This window comes from Tubulanus polymorphus, chromosome 7, assembly GCF_964204645.1.
Source record: "Tubulanus polymorphus chromosome 7, tnTubPoly1.2, whole genome shotgun sequence".
In the NCBI taxonomy this organism is placed as follows: Eukaryota; Metazoa; Nemertea; class Palaeonemertea; order Tubulaniformes; family Tubulanidae; genus Tubulanus; species Tubulanus polymorphus.
The window spans coordinates 17,925,910-17,938,538 of record NC_134031.1 but is presented as its reverse complement, the minus strand read 5'-3'; the positions used below and the strand labels follow the sequence as shown (position 1 = coordinate 17,938,538).

The 12,629-nt window shown below is 39.5% G+C and overlaps 3 protein-coding genes across 3 annotated transcripts; 1 reads left to right on the top strand and 2 right to left on the bottom strand.

Moving 5' to 3' along the window:
• The first annotated feature begins 34 nt into the window (after positions 1 to 34).
• On the top strand, positions 35 to 6,130 carry LOC141909238 (uncharacterized). The gene is made up of 13 exons (XM_074799627.1): positions 35 to 291; positions 576 to 771; positions 864 to 947; positions 1,505 to 2,406; positions 2,775 to 2,897; positions 2,994 to 3,152; positions 3,651 to 3,830; positions 4,350 to 4,499; positions 4,586 to 4,679; positions 4,910 to 4,983; positions 5,068 to 5,199; positions 5,528 to 5,644; positions 5,987 to 6,130. The coding sequence occupies exons 2-13, from the start codon at positions 666 to 668 to the stop codon at positions 6,128 to 6,130; spliced, it is 2,265 nt and encodes a 754-aa protein (XP_074655728.1). The 5' UTR covers positions 35 to 291; positions 576 to 665.
• Positions 6,131 to 6,349: 219 nt separating this feature from the next.
• Positions 6,350 to 9,172, bottom strand: LOC141909237 (glutamate receptor U1-like). Its single transcript, XM_074799626.1, has 6 exons — positions 8,954 to 9,172; positions 7,917 to 8,598; positions 7,037 to 7,190; positions 6,777 to 6,958; positions 6,586 to 6,687; positions 6,350 to 6,534 (listed from the first exon to the last, which is right to left on the bottom strand). The coding sequence occupies exons 1-6, from the start codon at positions 9,170 to 9,172 to the stop codon at positions 6,350 to 6,352; spliced, it is 1,524 nt and encodes a 507-aa protein (XP_074655727.1).
• Positions 9,173 to 10,703: 1,531 nt separating this feature from the next.
• LOC141909236 (uncharacterized) lies at positions 10,704 to 12,598 on the bottom strand. Its single transcript, XM_074799625.1, has 4 exons — positions 12,283 to 12,598; positions 11,512 to 11,765; positions 11,381 to 11,437; positions 10,704 to 10,928 (listed from the first exon to the last, which is right to left on the bottom strand). Exons 1-4 carry the CDS (start codon positions 12,596 to 12,598, stop codon positions 10,704 to 10,706), a joined length of 852 nt encoding a protein of 283 aa, XP_074655726.1.
• Between the last annotated feature and the right edge of the window lie 31 nt (positions 12,599 to 12,629).

Sequence of the window (12,629 nt, the reverse complement as noted above, 5' to 3'; positions counted from 1 at the left end):
TATCGATTCAGTCTCAGGGGTTTGAGAACGAATATTAACCCGTTACTCGGTCATGCTTTCGATGGTTTTCCGATTCAATGTGATATTTCCGTTAATTCTCATCTAGATCGCGAGTATTCGTTGTGTTTAATAGAAGCTGAATACATCAATATTTGATTGAATTCACAGATTTATCAGATTCAGCGTTAAATACGTTTAGAAACATCGCTTTATTCATCGTGTGAAAGTATCCAGTGTTGCACTAATTACCGATGTGGACAAACTGGTATCCTTACATAATTTGTAACACAGGTACCAGACCTTATATTACCCTTTATATACAAAAACCTTATCATAACTAATGTGTGTTTTCAGCAGGTGTGTGTTGAAAGTGTATTTAATGTCATCAAACAGTTTTTTGCCTTTTTATTATGTAGGTAGGCCTGGCTACACTACTACACTTCAAGTATTCACTGACATGGACAATTTATGATTGCACTAGATGGCACTAGGGTCCATTTAGAAAAATGTTTCCCTGCTTGAATATTGTGCTTCCGATTGTATGTTCTTAATTTCAGATTTTTGTTATTTTTCAGCTGGTGATCTGTGATGGTAGTGAACGAGCTGCCTGCTGGTGTGCTGAATTTTAGTATACCTGTTTCAGAATGAATATATAAGTGATTGAGATGTCTCAAGTGTTGAGATTGTCATGTATTCGCCAAGCAGTGATTCTATTGGACGTGCGCTCGGCTGTGTGTCATAGGACACTATCAACTACAGGCCATAATTCATGTGAGTTTTTTCTGAGAAATTTCTATTCTCCTTTTGGAACTTACGTTTACTGCTGCCTAAATCAACTGAACGTTTTCTTATAATGATTTCAGACTGCAACAGATCGTATTCTACGAAACCGAAGGATCTCGCCGACAAAGATGAATTACAAGCTCAACATTCTGAACTCATCAAAGGTATTCTTATTCCCGATGATTACGCTATTTCCTCGTTTCAACTATGTAACCCAAAAGTCTGGCATTTCCATGATAGAGACTTCAAGTATGAAATAAGTTGCGCCTAGCTAGCGTTAAGTCACTTCAAAGACGGATCAATTGTTCAATATTAATCTAAGGGTTCTTACAGTTCACGGAAAAATCAGGGAATTCCTGTTTCATTTCTATTTTTCCCTCTATTTTTCCTGCAGGGAAAAATAAATCAGGGGATTTTTGCTCTTTTCTTGAAAATCAGGGATGAGGCAGGCAGTTGAATTTATTCGTTGGTTGGTGTATTGTGGTTCTTGCTGGAGATGAGAGGTGCAAGAAACCTCTTGATGAGAAACAGCCCTGAAGATATCTTATAATTTAATCGGGTAGTTTTTGGTCAACGGTCACCTCAGGAAATTTGGGGACAGTCCCCTCATCTATGAAAACCCTGTTAAAAGTCATGCAAATTAATTTCAGTCATTCATAAGATCTCAGCTCAGTGTAGAACTTGAAACTCTGAATGAATGCTATATTTTTATCCCTTCCAGTCATGGATGCCCGACTAAAAGTTCTGACTAATGAAACGATCGATGAAGTGACGATACCGGTTGGGAATTTAGTCCTGTCATCGACGTCGACATTTTCCAGCGACGTGGACGGACCGTACGGTCACCGCGGCGGTCACCGAGCGTTCGAAAACGTTCTGCATTTCGACCGCGATTTCATCGACCACCGATATTCGCGTCAGAAAAGCTACGACATTTTGAGTAAATTGTTTACGAAATCTCGCAGCACCGAAACGCTGAAAGCCTCGACGTCGACCGACGGTGAATACGATTACAGCACCGGTTTGGACACGTTTAAAATGCAGCTGAAACAGCTTCAGAACAGTCACAAGAACTCGAGTCGATCGACTGGATCTGAATACACTTTCGGCATAAACGAAACACCGACCGATTGGTTTATAAAAACGAACACGTTTGCGAGAAGTAGCTACGAACCGCGGTCGATCGCGAAACATTCGAAGCCTTCAACTCCACTCATCGATTCTAGTCCAGGTTTAAAAACCGATAAATCGGCGACCACCCGTAAGAAAAACAAAACCGCGACGAAGGTTAAAAATCCGATAAGCAAATCGTCGGAAACAGTTCGCGTTAATTCCGTGATTGATGATGACATATCGGATCAGATTGTGGACGACGGACTCAGCGGCGCATTCGTCGAGAAAGTCATGAGCGACGAGGATCTCAAAGAGAAAGTCGTGTTGATGCTCGAGAAGGAGCAACAGGGCGCGATCACCAGCGTGTTGAATAAAGTGCAGAAAGTTACACGCGACGAGAAACAACGACTGCTGAAAATGGATCCGAACGAATATGAACTGTATCTGAAGAGGGCGTTGTTCAACAAAGATTTGAAAACTTACGTGGATGCCTGTATACACGCTAAGATGGTAAGATTATTCAAGTTAAACAATTCCGTTGATTAAGCGAATGAGATGAGATCTTAAGACCGGAGGGGGGGCAGTTGTGAGACAAAAGACCAACAGTAGTCTTGAATCATAAGTCCAGAGGCTGGTTGCATAGTTGGGGTCCTTTATCAAGAGGCTGGTCAAAGTTGTTAGATTATTGGCTATAGAACTAAGTTGGTCTTAAGTCTAAGCTGTGACTATGCAACTGGCCCCAGGTCTAAATTTCTTGATGGGTTACCAACTAAGATTGCTTTTGAATCTAAGCTTTGTAAACTGCAATTTGTGAATTGAGTAATCGTATTCAAACTGTTATTATTCATCTATAGTACTGTAATCTAATTTGTTACCAGTTGTCGAAAGCGAGGTCTGTCGTACGTTATTACAACATGACGAAACACCTGAAATCACACGCCACTCATCAAATAGAAGACGTCAGCATTTATAATCAACTGATGCATGCGTATGCCAAAATGGTAATATTCGATCAATCAATTTCCATTACTTCACGAAGAATTTGACATCAGTTCTCATTTGCTCGTAGGATTTCTTAATTTCGTGACACTTTTCAGGGTCGATTGGACGTTCTTCAGCAATTGTTCAAAGACATGAAAGATACGGGGATTAAAGCGACGTTGCAGTCGTACGCCGCGTGCTTCGAATGTCTCGCGCGGCGTAAACTCTTCAGGAAGGACATCGCAAAAACGATTCTAGCCGATATCGAAAGAGACGTACGTAAGCCGTTGAAATAAGTCGGGGAAACTAAAGAACCGTTAAAATCTATTTAAAAATCAAACCCCCTGTTTCGCTCCCGGCGGGTGTGGTGGGTCTGTAAGGGAAACTTAATCAAAAATCAAACGAAATTTACCAACCAAATAGATAACAGGGACAATCCCTATTTTAGGATAATTAACCCTTTCAGTGCTGACTAATCAATACCCTATGGTGCTGGAGATAATCTAAAGATTTTGGAAGATTCCTCCCTGGTGTGTTGAATAATGGGAATACCACTATAGTGCGCATACACCGTGGTGCGGTGTATCGTTAGTTTCGAATAGTTCACTTTGTTTGACAGGTGCTGCCATTTTTCAAGAGAGATAATTACATCAATACACCGCAGTGCGGTGTACTCTACCATAATCCATCACCGATTTATACACCGCACTGCGGTGTAGACACACTGAAAGGGTTAAATGAAAATCTTTATTTTGCCACCGTTGTTGTTTAAGGGCTACGACGTGAGAGATATGCTAAACTCGTGTTGTTTTAACGGCACCGAGAAAACCTTGGTTTTGAAAGCCATTCAGACTGTGATACCGGAATTTATACCTCATCCTCCGCTCGATCCGAAAACATACACCGCTTCGATACTCCTAGAACAGTACCATCATCCGCTTCCTGCTGAACTAGTAAGTTTAATGATAATCCTCGCGCGAACACGGTGACCGTGATTGTGGAAAACTGTCAGAGAAAAAAACAAGGAGTTTGATAAAGCCCTGGACCCAGTTCCGCAGTTCCGTGTTAAGATTTGACTCGGAGATCACTAATTGAAAATGAACTAATTTTAACTCAGAGTTAACTCACAACTGTGGAACCAAGTCTTGGAAAACACCGGGATGCGCTGGTGCATTTTCCTCCAGAATTTTGTTTTAATAGTCTCCATGCCTGTTAACAGAACTTTACAATCTTGTTTTGTATTGTTACCCGGTAAATGTAAGAATTCCTATAAAAATTTATTAGTTGAAAGTCAGAATATTTATTGGGCTAGCTTATTACTTTGATCTATCGAGAGATGAACCCTCTGGTCTTTCCTACTGGGAAACGATAGTGATGCAGACGCTAACTTGAAATATTCTCCTTGAAAACTCCTTATATCCAGAAATGACTGATCTGTAGGGAGTCTGTTGATATTTCATTTTCGTTGTCAGGTCGTTGAAGAGAATCCATACGGCGGTGTCGTACCTAAAGATGTTTTGCATCATCAAGCGAAAGCTCAAATGGATATTGAAATGTCCGATGGTGTGGTGGTCGAATCCATCGAGAAGCTACCTCAGTATTCTCTATATATGAAAGAAATGGTACGTTTCGTGTGTGGGCTGATCGTGCGTCGTAATCACTTCAATCGAAGATCAGAATATAATCTCAAATTATTACACGTTTTTAGAAGGACGTTTTAGGTTTGTGGAAAAAAGAATGGAAAATACAATTGACGAAGGCGTTCGACCGGAATTTGAAATTTCTCAAACAGAAAGCTGATTGTAAGTCATGGTTTCTCAAAAAAGTTAATTTCGAACTTTGGTTTAGTTGCTTTTGGTTATTTATTGTTTTCTATGTTGTCAAAACTGATCTTAACTGTTTTTAGCTTAAGATTTTTTCGTAAACATGGACCCTGAGTTAGGCGATGCCATCAGGTTCAAATCCCTGCCGAGGAAGGATGGTTGAACGGGTCATTGTTCTGAATATTTTAAGGGAATATTTCTTCTTTCAGCCAACAACAGCTTGTCGATTTACCCCTACTTAAAAGCGCTTGAACCGGTTCAGTATATCGATCTGATGATGAAGGTCAGTGCCTGAAACAGCGAATATAATTTTGCTGTTTATTCAAATGAAACCTAATTGACTGAATTTCTCTTTTTATCGCGTTAGGAAATCAACCTTCGTTCTACCGAGTCTGAAACTTATAGTCCTACAATCGGTTATCTGTGGACGGCTTTGGGTTTGAAAGTGCTCGATCGGTTTATCATACAGGATAAAGTCAGAAATAAACACACTAAAAAGGTATGATAGACCTGGGCCCAGTTTCACAAAAAGGTTTAAGTCTTAAATCGATTTAATTTCTTCATTGATTCAGTTTATCATAAATCGATTTAGGCGTTAATCCTTTTTGTGAAACTGGGCCCTGGGCTGCAGTTGCTGAATAGTTGATAAAAGATAACCAGCAGGTGAATACAATGATAACAATAAACCTTTAACTATCATTATGTCAACTATCCACTGGTTAACTCTAACTAACTTTTGCAAGTTTTTGGATATTGATTTGAAAATTTATGAAAATTTCATGTATTGAGCTTTTAATCTGAATTTGGTTTTGGTCGTTGTTTCACAGATCATGAAATTGTACGGTGAATACATCGATTTGTATTCGTCTGATAAAATGCTGTTCAAAAACCATCGCGAGATGTGGACCCACCTTTATAACAGATCCACCGACGGGCCAGATTTGGTAAGCACAGATTCTTTTCAAAGCAGTTGGCATTCATTTCTTGTTCAAACAGGGTAGTTACTGATGTGGCAAACCTGGAAAACTCAATGAATCAAAAAATCGAGAAAAATATCAGGGAAGCTTGAGGAATTTTGACAAATTTTACCAAGACCCTGGAAAACGTAGGGAATTTGGATAATGTTATTGACAATTTCTTTATTAATACTCGATTCAATGAAAAACGAATGAATTGTTAGATTTTAAACCTATAAATTTCTCTGATTCACTCAGAAAAATCAGGGAAAACTCAGGAAATTTGTAAATTGGCAGAAAGTGTTAACATATTTCGTTAAATGTTTATAGGATGTAGGTGAAAAACAGTGGAGTCCTGGTGTTGTACGAGCTGTTGGTAAATTCCTGTATGACATGATTCTCTACGATATAAAGATTGACGCAAATCTCGCCAAACCGGCAAAAGAAAGGTATGAAAGAAATGTAACTTTGTAATCAAGTAAATGTACCCAAAAATACTCATTCACCTGTTGAAGCTACTATCCTCTGTGGCGAAAGCTCATGCTTCAGTTAACCTATGAAGTACAACTTGTCTCATTTTTATTCCAAAAAATATGAATATTGAATAATTATGCTTTGGTTGTTCAGCAGTTCTCGGGGGTTTTTACAGATTTTTCCAAAGTAGAGGTCTTGGAATATTTCTTCAAACAAAAGTTAAATCTTCACAGTCTGTTCTTTCTTGTGTTGCAAACTTCTGTCAATTTTTAGTTTGGCGTGAGTGTCTGCTTTCATCCGGTACGAACAATCAGATCTTGGTGACTTCGACATCATATTTTGCTGTTGAAAGTAGAAATGGTTACCGTACATACGATGTATGATTTTCGAATTTTTGAATTCATCTGTTTTATTTCAAGTGGTTTCAGTTAATCTGAGATTAAAGATGATTGTACCTTTTTGCTCGATATTTGTATTGATCAGGAAGATAGGCTCCAATGTATTCTGGAATTCAGTTTCATGAGCACTAGGTCCCACTTCATTCGATGGATTATCCTCTGCTAATTAGCAAATATGGATAGACTTTTTATATAGCATTCACTTTCATTATAGTTTGTCGTTACTAGTTCATACATTCATTTCTTACCATGCAGAGAAATGCGACGTTTTATGCAATATTTATTGTAAATCAGTTTAACTGTTACGACTACGAATGCGAGACCGGTACCGATGAGTAACAGCATGGTTAAACCGGCGAATTCCCTGACCGTCACTGGTTTTGTCTTCGTGTTTTCCTTGCCGGTACACGCTTGACTGCCTTTTTGCCACCTTAGGAACGAAGATGGATTCACGTTATAGAAGAAGTTCGTTAGATGGCCATGTTTTAGCAATTTAAAGAACACTTACTTGCGGATTATCGGCAGCATGTGCGTAGTATAGTATTCGAAAAACACTTTGTTGAACTGGTCACCGATCGTACTGCCTCGCTTGTAGATGAAAGCTAGTTCATTGAAATATATCATCTCTTCTCCCAGATACAATTCGCACCATTTGTTCTTGACTGAATGACAGGAAACATAAATGGATGAAAGCCGAACATTTCATTTGTGTTATCAACATATTCAGGCTATAGAATGATGGATAGTTCTATAAATGATGGATTTTAAGTTTTTCTATTAACCCTTTCAGTGCTGACTAATTAACACCCTATAGTGCTGGAGAAAATTTGAAAATTCTAAAAAATTCCACCCTAGTGTGTTGAACAATGGGAATACCACTATAGTGTGTCTACACCGCAGTGCGGTGTATCGTTAGTTACTAGTATTTCACTATGTTTGACACTTGCTGCCATTTTTCAATAGAGATAATTACAAATTACATCAATACACCGCAGTGCGGTGTACTAGCAAAATCCATCACTGATTTATACACCGCACTGCGGTGTAGACGCACTGAAAGGGTTAAGTGCAGTGAATGAAAACAACTATTGGGCTTCAGTGAGACCCATGTTTTATAACTTAGCTTCGTAACTAGCGAGTTGATCTTGATGAAACTTGGATACAATGTTAGTATGGGGGTCTCATCGGTTCTCGCAATGGGAGCTAAATAAAGCATGGTTATTTTTGAGTTCAAGTCTGAGCCTGTTATCACCTATGGCTCGTTTGATAACTTCACTACTCAACATATTTTCACGATTTTGTTTTCAAAACGTCCTTCTCACTATCTCCGTTTATAGTTTATAAAGTAGAGACCGATTTAATGGTTGATATTTTATATGATAACGTACTTATTCGTGCTTGTAGTACTGCGAAGGAATTTATGAAGACGACGTTCGGGTCTTTGAAAACCTCGGCGAATCCAGCTGCCGTGTTTTCTACGAGGCATTCGTTTTTGCCCGCTTTCTCCATTTTGCGGCGTATCTTCGTAAACGTCGGATTGGTCGAATCCCTGATCATCTGATCGAAGAAACTCGATTCAATCACGCAGAATTTTATGTTATCGCGCTCGGCTAACTTCTGCAGACTGGTTTGGCGATCTTTGAAGACGACGGCGGTCATGTAGCTGGCCATGTTGCCCGTGTAGCTGGCTATAGCGATGATCCCGGCGAACATAGCGCACACGGTGAACACGCGCAGCTCGAACGTCCGCGGTTCGAACGGCGCGCCGGTTTTTAGCAGCGTTCCGAAACCGTACCACGTCGATTCCTTAACCGTGTAACGTTTGTCCGGTTGGCGGCGCGCGCGGGTCGGATTCAATCGGAACACGCCGGCGATCCACGCGGCGCTGAATACGATGGCGCCGAACAGTCCTAGCCACGCACTGTCCGACAACGGTCGTATGAATTGTATGAAGTATCCGTCGTCTTCGATTTTCTGGTAGACGAACGAAATTCGATCGAAAACGAATCCGTTGACGAAATTGACGTCGCGTTGTCGGTCGTACGTTAGCGTTAGCGCAGCGATTCCGAGCTGAAACAATAGAATAGAATTCAATTCATACAAACCTTATTTTATATACAGGGTCCCTACGACTCCTTGATTCCTTAAACACTCCTTCCAAATGGAAAATACATTTAAAGGTGCATCGAACTCCTTTAATTTAAGCAAAATGCCCGAAACTCTTTCAATTTTGCGAAATAGGAAATTAGATGTTTTTGTCTAGTTTGTAGTTATACAGTATACTACGCCTAAAATCGTAAGTGTGGACCAGGATTTTTTTAAGGATTCGTACCAATTAGGCGGTAACTGAGTTTAAAAAAACTGAGTCTAAAAAGTGTATTATAGGACACAAATTTACAAAAGGACCCGCAGAAACAGTTTTTACCGGTACGTTTTTTTCATCGATGACACGCCCGATCAGCCCGTTGAAGTTATTCGTTTCGGGGTCACGTTTTCCGTATTGTTCTTCGGTCTCGATATCGTACTCGTATTTCTGTTTGTACTTGTCTTTCATCAGTTCGAACGTCGTACGTAAAAGTTCGATGCACAGTCCCGTGTAAAGATCGTTACCTTTCAGGTTCCCGGTTGAATCGTTCACATTCATTACGTACGGATACTCCTGTTTTAAATAGAGAGAGAGAGAGGACACAGGCGGATATCACCTTTACTGAGTATAACCAGTTACTCAAAAGAAGATCATGGGCAACTGGCTGAAACCGGAGATCGTCGTTTATCAGTTGTTTACCAGTTGTTTACCAGCTCACATCGACACTTAAACAACCGATTGTATCCAGCCAGTTTCTCTCATATGCCAAAAACTGCCTTAATTGTCGCCAGTTACTTTGTCCATGTACGCTAGGCTTAAAAGTCATCTTCATTGCCGAAGAGCTTTATCTTTCTCATTATACTTAGTGTGGAATTCTCTAAATATTGTCATGGCACGGAGTGTTTCATCAATGGTTAGGAGGTTTCATAACCAGGCAAGGAGTAAGGGAACTACTGAAAAACTGGTCCCCAGTGGAGGCATTTTAGTGAAAGGATATCAAGGCACTCTTTAAAGAAAATAGAACAGGATACCCGGGCAAATGGGAGGCCTTCTTTTCGCAATGTTTTGTCTTTCATCGGAGATTGTTGACAAAAGCATTGTTGAAACAAGGCCAGTCTATACTTGCAATGATAACTAGGACTTTGAATTTTTCGTCACTTTCTTCCAAGTGCGTAGGTATCATTATTTCTCCCGTCGTCCATGATGTTAACTGAAATGAGTCAATCATGAATCGACCAGTTCCTACGCAAGTATTACTGCATTATGAATATTTAGTTAAAATGGTGCTTACTTCATGAGCTGTATCTTGATCGACTTGCTTCAACACTGACAATGTGATCGGCGCTGTTCTTAATCCGTTGTTGTCGAATTTCAGCGAAATTCTCGCGCGTGCTCTGAACGGGTCATAAAATTCAAAGCTACTGTAATCGTATGCTAGAGAAGTGATCAGGTCGTCCATCACATAAGTCCAGTCATGCTATATTTAGAAATAATTGAAGTATCTGTTTTACATAGAAGCATTTTACGTAAGTACTTTTTAGATAAGCGAGTTGAATATTTCTATTCTGGGCACAGTTCTTTAGCAGTTGATGTTATTCATTATTAAGAATATTAATTCTGGATCGAAAATCAGTTCATTTTGGATGGAAAAGATCCATTGAAGCTACGTTCATACACTTCCACACCCAGTGACAGAACTATTTCAGTCAATGCTGTTGTTCATTTAAGATATTGTTGTCAGTTCATTTCATACAGAAATGATAGACTTATTTTATTAAGTACTTTTTAGATTAGCGAGTTGAATATTTTTATTCTGGGCACAGTTCTTTAGCAGTTGATGTGGTTCATTATTAAGAATATTAATTCTGGATCGAAAATCAGTCCGTTTTGGATGGTAAAGATCCATTGAAGCTACCTTCATACACTTCCACACCCACTGACAGAACTATTTCAGTTGATGCTGTTGTTCGTTTAAGATATTGTTGTCAGTTCATTTCAGACAGAAATGATAAGGATGACGTTTAGTAGTTATGATAAGACCCCTATTGACTGAAATTTTGATCAGTGACAATTAGGACACGTACGTATTTCAGGTTTCTTCACTAACCTCGATCACAGTACGATATACAAGCTGCGGAGTGATTTTTGTGGCATCTATTTTTCGAAGAGCAGCTCGAAGAAGATACGTAAATTGTGTCGTGTAAACATCGATGTCTTCGATGTGGTCGTAAACGCTACGATCATACGCTACCACAACCGGTGACAGAACTATTTTACGACCGTTCAATAATCCCATGCTTGGCGTGGTCGCTATCTGCAAAAAGATCCGGTACCGTAGTAGACCAAATTTTAATTACGACTTCTGGTGAGGATGAACTCCTCAATAGACAGTTGGCATTAAGACTGTAGATATATATAATTTTCTGACCTACCTTTCGAAAAAGAATTTATTTAAAGGTTTTAGGGGGTATTCAAAAAGTACGTACCTCAAAATCTCCCAGTCTTTTACAATTTTTTACATGGCTTGAATCAGCCGCCATGTTGGATCATTAAATACAGATTTAATACAGGTTTTTTCTACTTAAAAGTTTTGACTTTTTAACAGTTACTGGAATAGAACCTCGAAAATTTCTTTTATTGCAATAAAACAAGGTTTTTCGCTTTTATTGCGGCCTTTTTGTCTTTCAATTAAGAAAATTCTTTTTTCACCGGTCCCCAATCGGCTGCCATGAATATTGGCTAATACGTCGTCCAGTTTTTACTAACCATACTGCCGCAGAGCCACGTGTACGTTGCATCTGCACTTTCTGCGTATCGGATCACCTGCAAAATGGAATCGAAACGCGTTGATTGCATTGATTTTCGGCGCTTTTTCGAAATTTCCCCATACGATTCACCTTATCGATATTCTCCCAGCGCGAAACGTGATTTTTGCCTCTGCCGATGTTCAGCCTCCAACGAGTGAAAAAGAAGACGACCGTGTCGATCTGTTTTTCGACGAGGAAAGTGTATATTTTTTGCACCATGAACATGCCGGTCGTCTTGTGGTTTTTGTAGTTGTTCACTTTGATTATATTGTTATACATGATCGCTTGTACGACTGTGTCGATGTTTGACAAGTTTAACAAATCTTCTATGAAGTTAGTTATCTCTGAAAGTGTTATGAAATAATCATTTACGAAGACGTAAAATCCCACAAATATGTATAAGGATGGTAGTAACGACTTCGAATATTTCTGATGATTTTTAACCCTTTCAGTGCCAAAAGTAGTGGTGATAATCTGAGAATTTGAAAGAATTCCACCACAGTGTGTTGAATGACAGGCATGCCGCTATAGTGCATTTACACTGCGGTGCGGCGTATCGTTAATTGCTAATATTCAACTATTTGATAGATGCCGACATATTTCAATCAAGAACTAATTGCTGATAACATCTATACACTGCGATACAGTGTACTAGCAAAGTCCATCACTGATTAATACACCGCATTGCGGTGAAAACGCACATAAAGGGTTAATAAACTAAATTTCAATAATAATCATTGGATTTTACGTTTTATTACCGCATCACGGATATTTTGATTTAAAGTCAATAATCATTTATGAAGTCTAGTATTTCTTGCTCGATATTGTCTCTGAATGAAATGAATCGACCGTTGGTTTTACCGTGGAAATGTTCCGTGTCTGCCAGTATTAGTACTCTCCTCGATTTGAACGCTCTCGTATATTCGACCAGCGCTCGATCGATTGCTTGTATCGATAAAGGTTGTAAGTTGATGATCATTCCTGCGTGGAATTCGCTATCGTTTTTCATGCGTCTGATTTCAGCGCGCGTATCCTCCATAGGTGTGATTATAAAGTATGGTATATTGCGAAACTGCGCGGCCGCTATGGCCACTGGTGCGTACGGTCCTACCATCATGTGAAGTTCGGGCCCTAATTGAAGGAGTATTTCTTCCACGCCTATGAAATGTAAAATCATCACCAAGGGTAAGATACAGGGGTGCACCCTC